The sequence below is a fragment of the Lonchura striata genome, chromosome 15 (assembly GCF_050655825.1).
Source record: "Lonchura striata isolate lonStrDom1 chromosome 15, ASM5065582v1, whole genome shotgun sequence".
Classification (NCBI taxonomy): Eukaryota; Metazoa; Chordata; class Aves; order Passeriformes; family Estrildidae; genus Lonchura; species Lonchura striata.
Genome location: NC_140717.1, coordinates 6,334,895 through 6,350,119, shown reverse-complemented (window position 1 = coordinate 6,350,119; position 15,225 = coordinate 6,334,895). Strand labels below are relative to the sequence as shown.

The following is a 15,225-nucleotide window of genomic DNA, read 5'->3' as shown; positions in this document are numbered from 1 at the left end:
TGGGCCCTTCCCGGCCGGGCCGCGCGGGCCCCAACAAAGGCGGCCGCCGGCGGGGCCGTCGCGATGGCAACGCGGCCGCCATGGCAGCTGGGGCCCGGATTAGCGGCGCACAAAGCCGCCCCGCAGCGCTCGGTGCCCGCCGTGGGCTCCGGGAGGGCACCCACCGGGGGCCCGGCACCCCAGCACGGGCGAATCGCATTCCCGATGGATTCATCACCTCCTCCCAGCCCCGCGGCTCCGTGCAGGGACACCCCTCGCCTGCAAGCCCCGTCCAAACCGGCCTTGAACCCGCCCCTAGACGGGGCAGCCACAGGTTCTCCGGGCAGCCTGTGCCGAGGCCTCGCCAGCCTCGCAGGGAACACCTCTATCCTAAGATCCAATCTAAACCTGCTCTCTCTCCCTCCTTCAGTTTGAAGCCGTTTCCCCTTGTCCTGTCACTACGTGCTCTTGTAAATGATCACCCCCAGTAACTTGGTGCCTTGAGCTAGAGCAATCGAGACAGGATGACTTGGTGCTCCCTGCTTTCTAGGGCCTAAGTGTTCCTATGCCTCCCCTAAATAAGAAGAGAAAAAAAGAGGAGTGATTTTTTGCATGCCTTCTGTCTGGGCTAAAATGTACTTTTCAAAAGCATCCCTCCTAATTTAAAGTGGTGGTAAATCTGAGACACACTCAGGCTTGTGGCCTGAGGGTGACATACAAACCTTCATGCAAAAGTCATCCAGCAGCCTGGACTCCCTTGTCCTGAGAAGCAGGGCATGACCTTCCCCTAAAACCAATATCTAAACTGAGCTTGCCACTGGATTCTCAACAATTGACTAAAAATCACCCCTGGGAACCTGGTACCTTGAGCTTGAGTAAGCAGCTAGCTTCTCTCTAGGTCCTAAGTGCTCCCATGCCTTTCCTGGACAGGCAGGACGAAAAAGGAGCAATTTTTGTCCTGCCAGGTGCTAAAAAACTGTGAGGCCGCTTGGAAAAAGTGTTCATGAACAGAGTTCACTCCGAGACAGCCCTTTCCTCAGAGGGCAAGTCCTCTAAAGAAATGCTTTAAAAGAGCATCCTCAATAGTTCTGTTTCACACAGTCCCAATGCAATTCCAGAAGTAGTACTAGATCTGAATTACTCAGAAAAAATCTGTCTGAAAAAGCATTTTCCGAGATGAGGACACCATGACTGAAGCTTCAGCACCTCTCACTTAAAGGTGCCATAATCGCAAATGATCCATCCAGCCTTGGCCAAAATACCTGGGGGTTTTCAGAAGTTTAATTCCACTCTAATTACTTTCAATCTTTCAATGTTTCATTCTTGGTTATCTGCTATGGGGAAGCCAATGACATCCTCATGCAGATTTAATAAAATAATAATTTCCAATACCAGTTTGATAGGAAATCTACTTTCACAAACGTAGATTTTGAACACTGTAAATATTCAAGCAAAGGGTTTGTGTAGATTGACATCTTCCACCTGAACTGCAAATAAAAAATGTCTGAGCTGGTCCTAGAAGGAATCGCAGTAGTAAACTTGTAGTAGAAACTTGTAGTAAAGTTAGGCAGAAAAATAGTAATTGTTGAGACAGCTTCCTTAAGGAAAACAGAAACCAAACTATCTAGAAACCACTCTGCCATCCTGTCAAGAGACAGCATTAACAGCCCTGTGAGGTTCTCCCAGCTGCACAAACAGGACAGGCCAATTCCAGGGAGGAGGATGCATGGACAGAGAGCCTGGCTCCAGGGAACAGGTGTGCTGTGCCATTAAGACCCTTCTTACCCCACTCTCAGAACTCTGGGAATGAGACTTGGTCAAGGGGCCAGAGCCTGCTCCATGCCACAGGAGAGCAGAACAGCCTGTCCAGGTGTCCTTGCCCGCTCTCACACAGGCACCTGGCAAATATCAGATGAACCCCAGAAGACCTGAATGACCATTACTGCTAGAGTGGTTTTGGCTATGTGCCTACCAGATGCGGAACACAGAGAACCCTTTGTTCCAGAGGCATTGTTACCACAGGCCAAACTGCCTACTGCCACAAGAGAGGTGATCAGATTCCCCTTCTCCTCCCCTCCCCATCTGTTCATGGCAACCATGTTATGTGTGAGAATTTACATAAATTGCCCTCTGATCTGTGGAAGAAAATCCAAAATCCAGTTTGGAAATCCACAGCAGGTTGACATGCAGCTTTGATCCCTGAAATTTCCAGAGAGCGGCAGATTAAGGATTAATTAATTAACATTCTCCCAATCCAAAGTGAGGAAAATCGTGGCCACTGTAAGCACAGAAACAAGTCTTCCTTTAAAGACATTTGCCATCAGTATCTGAAGGTTCTCTCATTAGTCAGCAGGGAAAACTCATTTCAAACACCTAAGTCAACCACCCCATTCTTCTGTCAGGAGTACATGAATAGGCATTTGTGACAGACCTACAAACCCTCATCTTATCCAGCACCTCAGATACTGTGATTTTCCCCTTATCACAACACTAACAGCCATCACCCCAGTGAGACCTCACGACCTCTCAGGTCCAGAATTTGGATGGAGTATTAGATGGCAGCCTAAAGGTCAGAACCCTCCTCAGACCCCAGATCTTTTTTCTTGTTTGCTTCCAGGGTATTTTTAGAGAGGAGATCTCTCTGGGCAAGAGCTGCTTCACAGAGAGGCTTAGCTTTTATGACCGACTCATCCACACACAATTACCTCAGGCCCAGCAAGAAATGCAGACTGGTTTTAAGCACTTTCCAAGCACCCTTGGTGCTGCAACTGATTAGTGAGTCATGCAAAGACGTCACTGTGAATGTATTTCCTGCACTGCTGCTTCACCAAATGTAAAAGCACACAACAAAACCATGAGTTCAGAAACCTGATTTGGGTGCAGGCCCCCATTTCTTCTAGGACCTCTGCACTTCCAGTTTCTGTTAAGATCAGCTTCTCTCCTGATGACAAACAAAAGACCAGCTGCATCAAGTTAGAGCAGAGCTCTGCCTTGCCCAAAACTTCCCAAGATACCAACCAACAGACAACTTTGGAAGAACATAAAAATAAGGAAAGCATATTACAATAGAGCCCAGAACACTACATCCCCATCCAAGCTATTTGTGATTTAAAGATTTTCTTATTTCAAAGGGATGTCTGTGTAAGTTAAAAGACCTTCCATGAATTTGACCAATCATTTTGGAGCCTATGTAAATTTTAGCAACAACATCCTGTGGCAAAGATTTCACAGTTTACATATGCTCCATGATAAAATGACTTTATTTGTTCTAAGCCTCCTCCTATCTTTCAATTTATATTACTTTCTCTACCACAAAACTTCATCAGACCAACTCTTGCATTAGAAAGATGATCTGAGTTTTTCCAGTTCTGATTTGAAACAAATAACCTTGCTTACAAGATTGGAGACCCAAAGTCCACAGAAATTACTCTGATGGACAACCCCTTTTCCTCCCCAAAATAATACAGAACAACATGTTCCCACAGGTCGAAGTAGCAAAGGAGGAAGCTGCAACTTGAGCTCCTCTGGCATTCTCATACATGTTGAACTAGACAGAGGACTAGCTGTGCCTGAGGTGGTAGATGCAAGACACCTTCCTCCTCTCTTTCTGCTGCAGGTTTCAGTGAGGGTGGTAGCCTGAATCTAGAGAAGCTGTTGAAATAATTCCTTGTGCTGTCTAAAGATCTTCAACACCATCCAACTTAAGTCAAACTACTTGGCTACACATACTGTGAATGAAAGTCTTTCCAGGACTTCTGTCCTACAGTTGAAAAAATGATCTCCTTTAGAAAGCATGTGCATGGCCTGAGCTTGGATCTCAGAGAGATTCAAGTTTTGGAACCAGAGAGGTGTTTCCTAGAGATCCCGCTATGCTCAAAGCCCTCACAGCTGCACCTGACAAACCACAGCCAGCTTGAGATCACTTTTCAGTCTTTCTCTCTCTGTACTAAAAAAAAAAAAAAAAGAAATCCTTTGTATCTTCTTTCTCAGAAAAACAGCAGCCCATATATTTTAGTCAGAGTTTTGGAAAGAAAAAAAACCCAAATCGATTCCTCTTTGAAGCAGAGACACTCACACTGTATTTGGGATCCTCTTTGAAGCTTCACCTTTTGTGCTTGTTAAAACCAAGTATTTTGATATGAAGAAATGGGGTGCCAGACTCTCCCTCTCTAGCTTTACCACTAAGTAATACTCATGGATTTCCTTTTCACATATTTTCACCTTTTTTTGGCCACTTCCATTTTACAAAGGTGAGAGAAAGTTTTGGACACAGCAAGGAAAGAAAACAAAACAAAACAAAAGTACAAGAATAAGCAGAAATACCAAAATGGAAAAATCACATTTGGGACTTTTGTCTAATGAAATAGAAAACCATTTCCTTTGCAGCCCAACTAAACTTCCATTTTTTTCCTGCTAATGGATGTAGGAGGTGTGCTGCTTCTGACCCGAGATGCACCAACACAAACCACCTTGGTAGACTTGTGAGCTGCAGTTCACGGATTTGAACTGGAGAGAACATTATGATAATCTAATTTGACCTCATCTGTTCTGCAGGCCATAGCACTTCCTCTTGTAATTCCTCCAGCATGTACATGCTTTCTGTCTGGGCTAAATTGTATTTTTCAAAAGCATCTATCCTAATTTAAAGACCTTAAGTGGTGGCAAATCTGAGACACACTCAGGCTTGTGGCCCGAGGGTGACATACAAACCCTCATGCAAAAGCCATCCAGCAGCCTGGACTCCCCTGTCCTGAGAAGCAGAGCATGATCTCCCCCTAAAGCCAACATCCAAACCGAGCTTGTCACTGGATTCTCAACAACTGACTAAAAATCACCCCTGGCAATCTGAGCAGTCAAGACTGGATGACTTGGTGCTCTCTGGCTCACTCCTCTCTAGGTCCTAAGTGCTCCCATGCATTCCCTGGACAGGCAGGAGGAAAGAGGAGCAATTTGTGTCCTGCCATGTCCTAGGTAACTATGGGGCCACTTCAAATAGAAGGGAATAGTTACAAAGCTCCTTCCTCAGACGGTGAGTCCTCTAAAGAAATACTTTCAAAGAGCATCCTTAAAGTTCCTTTTCACACAGTCCTGATAAAATTCCAGAAGCAGTACTGGACCCAAATGACTTGTAAAGTCTTAATGAAAAAACATTTTTTGAAAAGAGGAGACCATGACTGGAGCTTCAGCACCTCTCACTTAAAGATGCCATAAATCAAAGAGATGAAGACCACTCGTGGTGTGTGGGACACCCACAAAGAGACCTCTGAAACCTGGGAGGCCCCAGCACATCATAAAGAACCACCAAAAGAGAGTATGCATCAAAATCATGTTTTCCATGAGTCACAGCTGAAACTGAAGGCAACAGGCTTAGCCCTACAAACCCTACAACGCACATTCAGAGCTCAGAACTCCAGAGGTGAAGGCCACAAGGCTTTCCTCTGAAATGAACTTTCCCACTGATCCCACCCATCAGCCATACCAAGCTATCTACTGTAGAGACTCTCTCAGGAAACAGTTCTCCTGATGGTGGGTGAATTATTTGAGGCTTAGTCTGGAAGATGGTTACAGGCCAGGAACGATGCTTTACACAAGAGCTCTGAAGAGCCTCTCATCTGAAGTGAACAGCTGAGTCAGAAAATTGCCTTGAAAATGGCAAGTCAATCTGACCAGGCCTAACATCTCCCCATGGAAACTCCCCAGAGCCACGGGGACAACCACTCCAGCCTCACTGACTTGAAGCACTGGATGTTGTCCAGGACACTGGTTCTTCAGAAATGAATTGCAGCAAGCTGTGCAGAATTCTCCCTCCTGCCTGCTCCAGAAAACAGTCTCACACAACCAGTCCTTGCCAATCACCTGACATCAGGACACCTCTCAGCACACAACCATTAAACAAGAGAAACAAAACAGCACCCCAAAAGAGCTGGAAAGGACTGCTCAGACTAGAGCAACTGTAACTGCCTGTAAACTGAGTGCCCTGTGACATGCTTCTTTGAATTAGCAGGGATACAGTCAAGGTTAAAAGGGGATTATGCCAAAGACAATTTGTTTTCCTATCAAACACATCCATCAGCAGCATAGGAGAACTTGCAAGTCAAACAGCCTTCAACTGCACAGACACTTGAACACCATCACCTTTACTGGTGGCACCCTTGAGGATACCATGTAAAAGCTCTTGGAGACATAACAGAGTTTGCCTATTTCTTACAGAAAATGAAGCCACACAGAGCTACCAACTGGCAAACACGAGGCTATCCGACCACTTTCTCTTAGGAGTGAACAGAGTCCCACTTTGCACACCAGGACATGCAGAAGCTTCAGAAGCTGAACAAAAGTTCTGAGCAGATACTTGTCCCAAACTTTTTGCCCCAAAGTTTCAGTAATATGGTAAATCTGGTTACAAAACTCCCTTTCCTTTCACTAATTAGCCTTAACATGATATCACCCTTTTGCCAGAAATTTCAAAACAAAGTTAATACCAAGCCTTCATCCCCACACTGCAGCTTCCATGGTACTTCCCTCCATGTCCATGATTCTATCAGCAATGTTCTGGCTAGGTCACCACCCACCAAACCATGTTCTTCCCTCCTAACTGGGCAGGAAGGTTGCAAGAGGTGCAGAATGCAACACTTCCTGCCCCACAGAGCAAACCTATGCACAACTCCACTGAACAACAGTGAAACAGTCAGAGTGTCCTGCCCACAGAGGTGACCACATTCGGCACTTGGGTACGATGATCCCCTTCAGTTCCTAATCCCATTAAAAATCTTGGGATCCTTCAGTCTAATCCTGCTGATATCACTCCTGGAGATGCTGACAACCTCCTCAGCTGAAAGGTCACAACTGAGCTCCCTTCAATCCTCAGATTCAGTCTCACAATTCACACACCTGGCTGTCACCGACCATGACACAAGCAACTTCCAGCCATAGTAGCCCACCCTTCCCTGAGCCACCACCAGCCACAGAAGAGCCAGACCAACACAAGAGACAGCCTTAGTGCCAAACTTTCTTAAACTATGCAAAACTTACACCACCACTTGCCAAGACTCAGCAGAAGTTTCAGGACCAAAAGACTTATTTTTAATAAAGGATTATTGAAAAATAAATGACAAGGTTTTGAGTTAGAAACAGGCCAAAATCAGAGGTTGATAAAGCAGCCACTCAGGAGTGTCTACAAACCTTCCTCCAGCATTTGAATAGACTGCAAATCTGTGAGCCAGAAGAGGCTTCTGGATAGGGAAAAACTTCCCAGAGCAGAGGTCCCAGCAACTCTGGGAACAAGAATAAACTCTGTTTCAAATCACCACAGGGCAGGAGTCACTGGCTGTAGCCCCTACAAGGACATTACAGGCAGCCAGCATCTGTAAGTGACCTTTAATCTACTTAACCCTTGCAAAAGACTCAAGCTTCTAATCCCGCCCCCACAAAAGTTCAGAAAACTCCTTTTACCCCAGAAGAAACAGCTTTGATCCAACATCACTCAGGAGACTTACCTTCCCGAACTGCTCGAAATATTGTTTCACATCCTCCACAGTAGTGTTCACAGACAGACCACCCACAAATATCTTCTTCGTTCGGGTCACCATCTGGAAAAGGGAAGGACAGGAATTCACCAAATAAACCCAGAGTGAGCAGAGAACGAGACTCAAAAGGCCACTAACTCCCCTCTGCTGCCGGGAAGCACTTTCCCCTTTGCTGCAGCTGCGCTTCCAACTTCTTGAAGCCCTCTGGCCAAACACAGCTGGCAGATCTGTCCCACACCACATTTATGCTCTTGTCTTCACAGAGCCCACCACACATGCCAGCACCCAGCCACCACCTCCTTGTCAAACAATTACCAGCCTCTTCCCTCACCAACATGCCACCACTCCCTTGGCACTGTGATATAATCCCAACTGTGTGGGGCACAGCTGTCCCTTCCCCAGCCCTGCCACTCGGCACAGCCAGAGGTACCTGCCCTGCTCCCAGGGTGGCAGGAAGCCTGCCATCACAGGCAGGTTCCTTAGGCTTTGCCCTCCCACTCTACAAATTGCACAGCCTCCTAATCTGAAATGGAATAAGCCTCATTTCACTACCATTCTCCAGTCACTTAAATGGAGCCCAATCAACACCCAGTTAAATCGCTTTGCCTCTGCAAGAAGGTTAAGACAAAATCCCTCTGCCACTTGTCACTGATACAGCTGGGACAAGGAAGAAAATGAACTACCCTGAGAGGGGACATGGCTGCCAGGCTTGAGGCACACCGACATCCTTTGAACCAGCTCTCCAGCTGCATCCTCCCCTTAGCTGCTTGGCTACACCCCTGCTCTCAGAGGAACACATGGTCCTAATTACCCCAAGGAGCATAGGGCTAATCCACAGCAATTCCCTGGCTTGGAGAGCAGCCCGTTCTAACACTAAAGCACCTTCTGTCACCAAACTGCTTAATGGAATTAACCCAATTCCTACCATGTGCTTCCTGGCTCCAGTTACTTGGGATACCTGCTCACCAATTGTTCTCAGTGCCTGAACCCCTTACTTCCCTCCCAGCACCAGTCTCCTCTTTCCTCTCTGCTTCTCAACACAGCTCCTCCCCAGCTCTTTGACCCCTAACAGCATTTGGAATACAGACTCTAAACTTTAAAACTCACATCCAAGAACCAAGGAAGTCCCAAAGTCTAAAGGCAGTCTCCAGTGTGCTGCTGGTTCCTCAGCTAGAAGTTTCTAGCTGCACACCTGGAAAAAGATCCTGCCACTGTGCATTTTAATGCCAGAGCCTCTTGTACATAAGATCCAACACCATTTGCCTTTTCCAGTGCTGAAACACACAAGGGCATTTCACAAAGTGAAATCCTTCTCCCCTTCCCTGTCATACACCTATTTATCACACACAGGTACACACACATGACACTATTGCACCTGTGTCACATCACAGCATGGAGCTCTTCCGTATCTCCTAAGACCTGGAACTTTTACTGTTTTCTGCAATTTCGGAAGGACTAAATTCACCCTGGGCAGCATTTAATCAGCCACTGTATCTAGTGCATTCTGAGCCAAGGGGCCTCCTGGTTCCTCCAGTGCCATGCAAACTCCCAGCAGTCCACTCCAGGTGTCCTGAGCAAACCCCAGTGAGCAGCTCTGTTGCATGCACTGGCCATCTTGCACAGAAGGACAAGGTTCACCATCACAAATTTTGCCCCTTGTGACACAAGGGCTGCCCACAGTGCTTACCTTGGGCTGTGCTCGGCGAGGGAATGCTACCTTCGGGTCAATCTGAAAGAGATGTGGGGAAAAACAGGTGAACATACTTTTCCTGCCTATTTACAGACATAGGGTTTCCTCCATATGTGCAGCTGTCTCTGCCCATGTGGCACCTTACTAAAAACCCAAAGAATCTACCTGAGGTGCATAAAATGAAGCTGGCTGCAGACATCTTTCCCTCTTGGTAAGGTGTAACCCAGGAGACTACAAGTCCCAGCATGCAGTGGTCCATCTCCAGCTGAGCGCTGGGCAGATGCTCTGAGAGCCCATCACATGCTGGGATTAACAGGCTGGGCTGCACCCTCCTGCCTGGCCGGCCCCTGGGTGCCTCGCATCACCAGCCTCATATTAAAAGTGGTTTCTTTTGCCTTTTTTGCTCTCACCCTTCACTCTTCCTACAAGTACAGAGTTCATCTGGATAGTAACAAGACCAAAAAGAAGCAGCACACAAACCCCCAAACATTTCATCCCTTCAAACACAGATTGAAGAGCAGACAAAAAGAAGCTATAAAAGAGCAGACAGGATGGCACAAATTAACCCGAGGAGCCCAGGCCTGCCGGCTGCGGAGGCTGTGGCCGCAGGGATCGTGCTGCCCCTCTCCCCAGGCCGCGCTGCACACAAAGCCGTGATGCCTCCCTCCCTCCCTCCCTCCGCGGGCTGAGCCTCCATTGTGCCTGTTCAGCTTCCCTATAAACCTGCTGCTGGCCGGAGCAGCCGGGCCCGCGCCGCCATCCAGGTGCCGCGTGTTCTGCCGGGCTCAGCACGGATGAGCGCGTGCCTGCATTGGCCTCACACCACCACCAGCACCACCACCACAAAAGCTGGGACAACACTAATGCAGCTGCAAGCCAAACACCCACAAAGCCTTCTCTCCTCCTCAGCCACCACTTCTTCCTTTACAGGCCTATTTTTACAGCAACTCCTGTAAAGTTACATCACATCAGGGATGATCCAGACCTACAAATCAGCTTACAAAGACCTGTGGTAAAGGCAGGTTTGGCTCATCCCCACACTTGGACTGGCTGCAGCTGGGAGGGCAGCCTGGAGCATTGTCCCATCAGCCCAGCAGCTCCAACAACCCAAAAGGAAGCTGTGTTTCTCCAGCTCCTCTCACTGCTTTGTTCAGCTTTCCAGCCTGGCTGCCCTCCCGTCCTGCATCCTTTTACTTGTCTTACAGCCCTGGAGCTTGGCCCCCCTGCGCCCTTCCACCAGCTCCTCTCCCTGCCTTCCCCACCTCCATCCTGACTCACAGCTTACTACATAAATAAACTCAGCACGTAGGTAAACACAGGCAAAACTGAAAAGCACAAATAAATTCAAAAATAAACCTCACTCCCCAAGCTCCATGCAGATTAGCATACCCTCCAGTGCCTCCCTGGGGCATCGGAACCATCCAGGCCCTTCCCTCCCCAGGCACACCCCCCCTCCCCACTGCTTCCTGGCTAGTGCAGACACCCACAGCGAATTCTGAGGACAGGGGACGGCAGGAGACCAGGAGCTTGATGGCAGATAATAAGCAAAAACAATAATCTACTGTCTTTTACTTCTCAGCCAGTGTCATTCAGCTCCTGCCAATAAGATGCTTTCATACTCAGCAATGCTAAGCTCAGCCTCATTTTCTCATTACCCTGAGTGTGATCAACTGGGCAGAGATAACGTGTCCTCCTGGCTGGAGAGAGCAGGCAGTCATTTCACAAATTCTTCTGCACAACCAGCTATTGTTGCAGGTAGAGGGAGGCTGGGGTCACTGATTGTAGGCACAGCCCTGGGAACACGCAGAGGGGAGCGAGTTCGGTGCCGGACTCAAGTTACTCAAACTGGACTGCTCCTTGGCTGCTGGAGTCTTTCCTAATTAAAGCAAAGGCACCCGTACCTTATTCCCTCATTTCTGGTGTTAAAACAAATAGCCCTGGAGGAGTTGTGTTTCAGTGTCACCCACTGACGTAATGGATCCTTTTTACAAACCCAGATAGAAATCTGCTAAGAGCATTCAGAACTGCTCAGATTGTATCCAAAAAACAAAACCCCAGATCAGGCTGCAGTGAATGGAAGTCACCTGAGCTCAAACTGCTTCCAGTTCACCCCACAAGACTTTGATGAGGAATCCCACGGAAGCCGCAGGTCTACCAACAAACCAGCCAGGTCCTCAGTAATGCTCTTCAGGCCACCTACGGCCCCATTTCATAGCTCAGATCTTGTAACTCCTGTGTTGGCCTAGCTGCTATCAGTGTCCCAAAGCACAGGGAAGGCTGGGAAGGACCTGCGAGATGTCAGGTCCGGGTTTGTTCTTTCATTTTACCTCTGTCACTACCTCCGCCCTGCTGGTCTGCACTGCAGGGGAGCTGCAGATCACTCCCTCCACCACAAAAGACAAACCCAGCAAAAACTCAACAAGGCAACAAAGAAACGACGGGATGACCCAGCACTGCCAAGTGCTCTTCCCAGAGCGTGTAAAGAAGCAGCTCAAGGCAGCGGCCAGCTGCAGCTTTACAAAGCCACGCAAATCTTTTACCTTGAGACTGTAAAGCCAATTCTCATATCAAGTACTTTCAAAAATAACTCTGTAGTCTGCTATCTAGCTTACAAAGAAAGAGGAGTCTGAAAAGAACACGGCTGCCCCAAAGAATTGGGCCAACTGCCTTCATTAGGGTAAGAAGATTCAGAAGACAATGAAGCAACAAGTTGAGCAGACACTGTCTATCAAATGCTGTTTGCCAGGAGACACCAAGCCCCATGAGAAGGCTGTCCTTACAGGGCACCAGGCCTCTTCTTGCAAACTTTCATAAAACTCTAAATTAGGATTTAGATGAGTTTCTGTCATTTAACCCATGACTCAGAGCAAAACCTTTCACCTCAGCAGGGAAAAGGCATACGGAGGTTCCATGTGCTCCCATAAGATCAAGCTCTCACGAGGCAAAACACCCCAAAACATCTGACTCAGCTGAAAACTGCACTAAACAAAAACTAAGAATGAAGGGGGAAGAGGATCAAAGTTCCTAACAAAGAAGGCCCTGGTGAAACTGTCCCCGTTCTCTGTGCCGTGCCGACGGGGTGAGCAGAGCAGATGCAGCAGGGAATTTCAATGGCTGGCTGGTCCCCACACGCCCTATGCCATGAGGCTCTTCTGTTCTGCAGCGGCCACCGGCCCTCCCTGCCCCTGTGGGCTGCACCGTGGGCTGCAGAGCCCTTCGCACAGCCGGCAGCGGCAGCCTGGGGAGAAGAATGGACAACGTGGATTTCAGCTCTCTCCCAGCCCTGAAACACTTCAGGATTAATGCTACAGCCAACATCCATCACTTGCCTTTTCAAGAGGGGTCTATACCAGCCCACAGGCTCATGACAGGACTAGCTGATCAGACACTGTGTTTACACAGGCTAGTAAAAAAAAAAAAAAAAAAAAGAGAGAAAAAGAAAACCCTAGGCCCTCCTTAAAAGACATTACTGTAAACACCCCACTCAGAGCAAAATTCACTTTACATCACTCCTGGAAGCAGGAGGGCTGGGAGTCCTGGGGACCAAGCCTCAGCCAGGAAGGCTGGGGTGGGTTTAACCAGGAGCTCCCATGGGGAGGAAGGACCTGTGCACATCAAAGGGAGCGATCCAGGCAGTTAAACAGGAACAGACATAAATCTTGCTGCAACTCATGCCGTAAACCCTAAGAAAGAGGGTCTCGCTCTCCCGCCCTCTCCTTCTGCCAAGATAAAGACTAGGACGCCGGGGCCATGCACTGCAAGAAATAAAACTCTGCATTTGGACTCCTCAGCAGCCCTTGCCTGGAGCCAGAACATGCCCCCTCACCATGCCATCCCCTTGCAGCCCCCGCCACTCCCCCATCCCTACCCTCACCTTCACCCCAGGGCAGCAATAAGGAAAAGGAATTCAGGGGAAGGCAAGACACTGAAACTAAAGAGAAGGGACCTCCCACTCAGACATCTCACCCCCACCCCTCAAAACAGTCTGCACATCTGAGCACCACAGATTCACAAGGCAGGACCCACCACCTTACACTACTAGTCCAGTGAGCCACGAAATCTTTCTGCTGGCCCAGCTAGGGCTCCTCATCACCCAAACCTACAGAGTGAGGGCTGGAGCCACAGCTGCTCCAAGAAGCTGGTGGTAGCCCACATGGGGAGACACTGGTCACAGTTAGAGACAATAAAGTTCTGAACCTCAATGACCATTGCAAAAACTTCACCTGGGGAAGCCACAAGGGAGTCTCTGAGGTGCACAGAATGAGGGCTCTCTGCCAGGAAGGGGGCATGCACAGGCCACCACTGCCAGGGAAGCAGGGCCTGGGCGCTGAGGAACGGCACCCCTGAGGAGGGATCAGTGCTCAGCAGCAATACAGGATGAAAGGGTGGCTTCCCTCTCTCCGAATGTAACCACGTCTTTTATTTCCTGGGGCAAATCCTCATCCCAAGCATGTTCAGGTGTCCCAGCTTCGAGAAGGCTACAGTCACTGCCCGGACGGGCCTTACAACCAGCGAGCAAGAAGAAAACCATCACCAGGATCCACAGACCCGCACCAGGAATCGGCACACGGTGAGCCCTGTGCTTGGGCGGCAGCTAGCGTACCCACCGGCAAGTGGGACAGAGAAGGGAACGATCGATCCGTATCAGGAATCAATAGTTTACAACCTCTAACTGGAAATCAAACACTACAATCGACGGCTGCTCCGAGCACAGCCGTTCCGCCGGTAAAAGCACCCCTGAGATGAGAGAAGTCATCTCACCGTCTTGGAGTCCAGTTCATGTCTGGATTGGGCCAGGACCTTGTCGACGCCAGCCTGGTCCATGAACGTGACGAACCCGAAGCCCCTGAGCCCCGCAGCCCGGGCAGAAGAGGGGGTGCGGAGAGAAGAGAGAAAGTTGGTTAAAGTGGCGGTCGGGCCGCGGCGGGGGCGAAGGGAGGCGCGGGCCCGGCCTCTCACCTGGATCTCTTTGTCAGCGGGTCCCGCATCACCAGGCACTCCTTCACCTCGCCGAACTGGCTGAAGTACTCCCGCAAGCCCTCTGCAAGCACAGCATCCACTGTGGGTGCCCCGTCCCGTCCCGGCCTCATCGCACCCCCCCCGGGCTCAGCCCCAGCTCCGCCACCCCCGGCCCCGGCGGCAGGTGCGGGGCCCCGCGGCGCTCACCTTGCGTGGTCTGCCAGCTCAGTCCCCCGATGAACATTTTGCTGCGGGAGGAAGGGGAGAGCCGTGAGCGGGGCCGCGCCGGGGGGCCGCGGCACCCCGCGGGGGTGGCGGCAGCGGCGGCGGGGCCGCGCGGGGAGGGGAGGGCGCGGATCGGCCATGTTGGCAGCGGCACCGCCGCCGCTGCTGCCTCCGCCGCCGCCGCGCCTGCCCGGGCCGGGCGGCCGGGGCCGGGGGAGGGGGCGGCCGCGGCCGGACCGGGGGGGGCGGTGGGGGCGGCCGGGGGCGGCCGCCGCGGAGGTACCAGGGGTCGTGCGGGGAGTCCGGGGAGGCGAGGCCGGGCTGGCTGCCGTCTGTCTCCATTCGGACCTCTTCTCCCTGCGAGGAGCGGCGCCGCACTCCCGGGGCAGATGAGCGCTGGAAAAGGGGCCGGACGGACAGGCCATGCTGCCCCCTCCCCCGACCCCTCTCCGCCGGGCGGGGAGGGAGCGAGGGAGGAGGGCCCGGCGGGCACAACCTGCCCGGCTCCTCCCACCCCCGCCGGCCCGCCGGCCGCCCTGCGCATAAAACCCGCCGGCGGCACCGGGGCCGAGTGCCGGGAGCCGCGCCCGCACCGCGCTGGGGGAGAGCGCCCGACCCCGGGCTCGGCGGCGGCAGGAGCAGCCCCGGAGCTCGCAGCCGCTTTATCCCAGTGGCCTGGCCTCGCTGCCCGCACCTGCCCCGGGGCGGTGGACAAAGGGTGACGGAGCCAGGCCCGGTGCGCTCGGGCTCGCTGCGGCGGACCCCGGAGACCCCGGCCCTGTTCCTCTCGGTGTTTCGCCGCCGCCGAGGGCGCTTCCAGGTCGGGACTAGGACTGCCCTGCTCACCCC

General features: G+C 50.9%; 1 protein-coding gene across 4 annotated transcripts in view; it reads right to left on the bottom strand.

Moving 5' to 3' along the window:
• MSI1 (musashi RNA binding protein 1) overlaps positions 1–14,737 on the bottom strand; it is a 29,997-nt gene extending 15,260 nt beyond the window's left edge. For all 4 annotated transcript variants that reach the window (XM_021549822.3, XM_021549823.3, XM_085592644.1 and 1 more), the window contains exons 1-6: positions 14,660–14,737; positions 14,359–14,399; positions 14,152–14,233; positions 13,954–14,038; positions 9,190–9,231; positions 7,473–7,565 (exon numbers count right to left, since the gene is read on the bottom strand). In XM_021549822.3, coding sequence (XP_021405497.1) covers positions 7,473–7,565; positions 9,190–9,231; positions 13,954–14,038; positions 14,152–14,233; positions 14,359–14,399; positions 14,660–14,718 — 402 coding nt within the window. In that variant the 5' untranslated portion in view covers positions 14,719–14,737. The remainder of the gene's footprint in view (positions 1–7,472; positions 7,566–9,189; positions 9,232–13,953; positions 14,039–14,151; positions 14,234–14,358; positions 14,400–14,659) is intronic.
• Between the last annotated feature and the right edge of the window lie 488 nt (positions 14,738–15,225).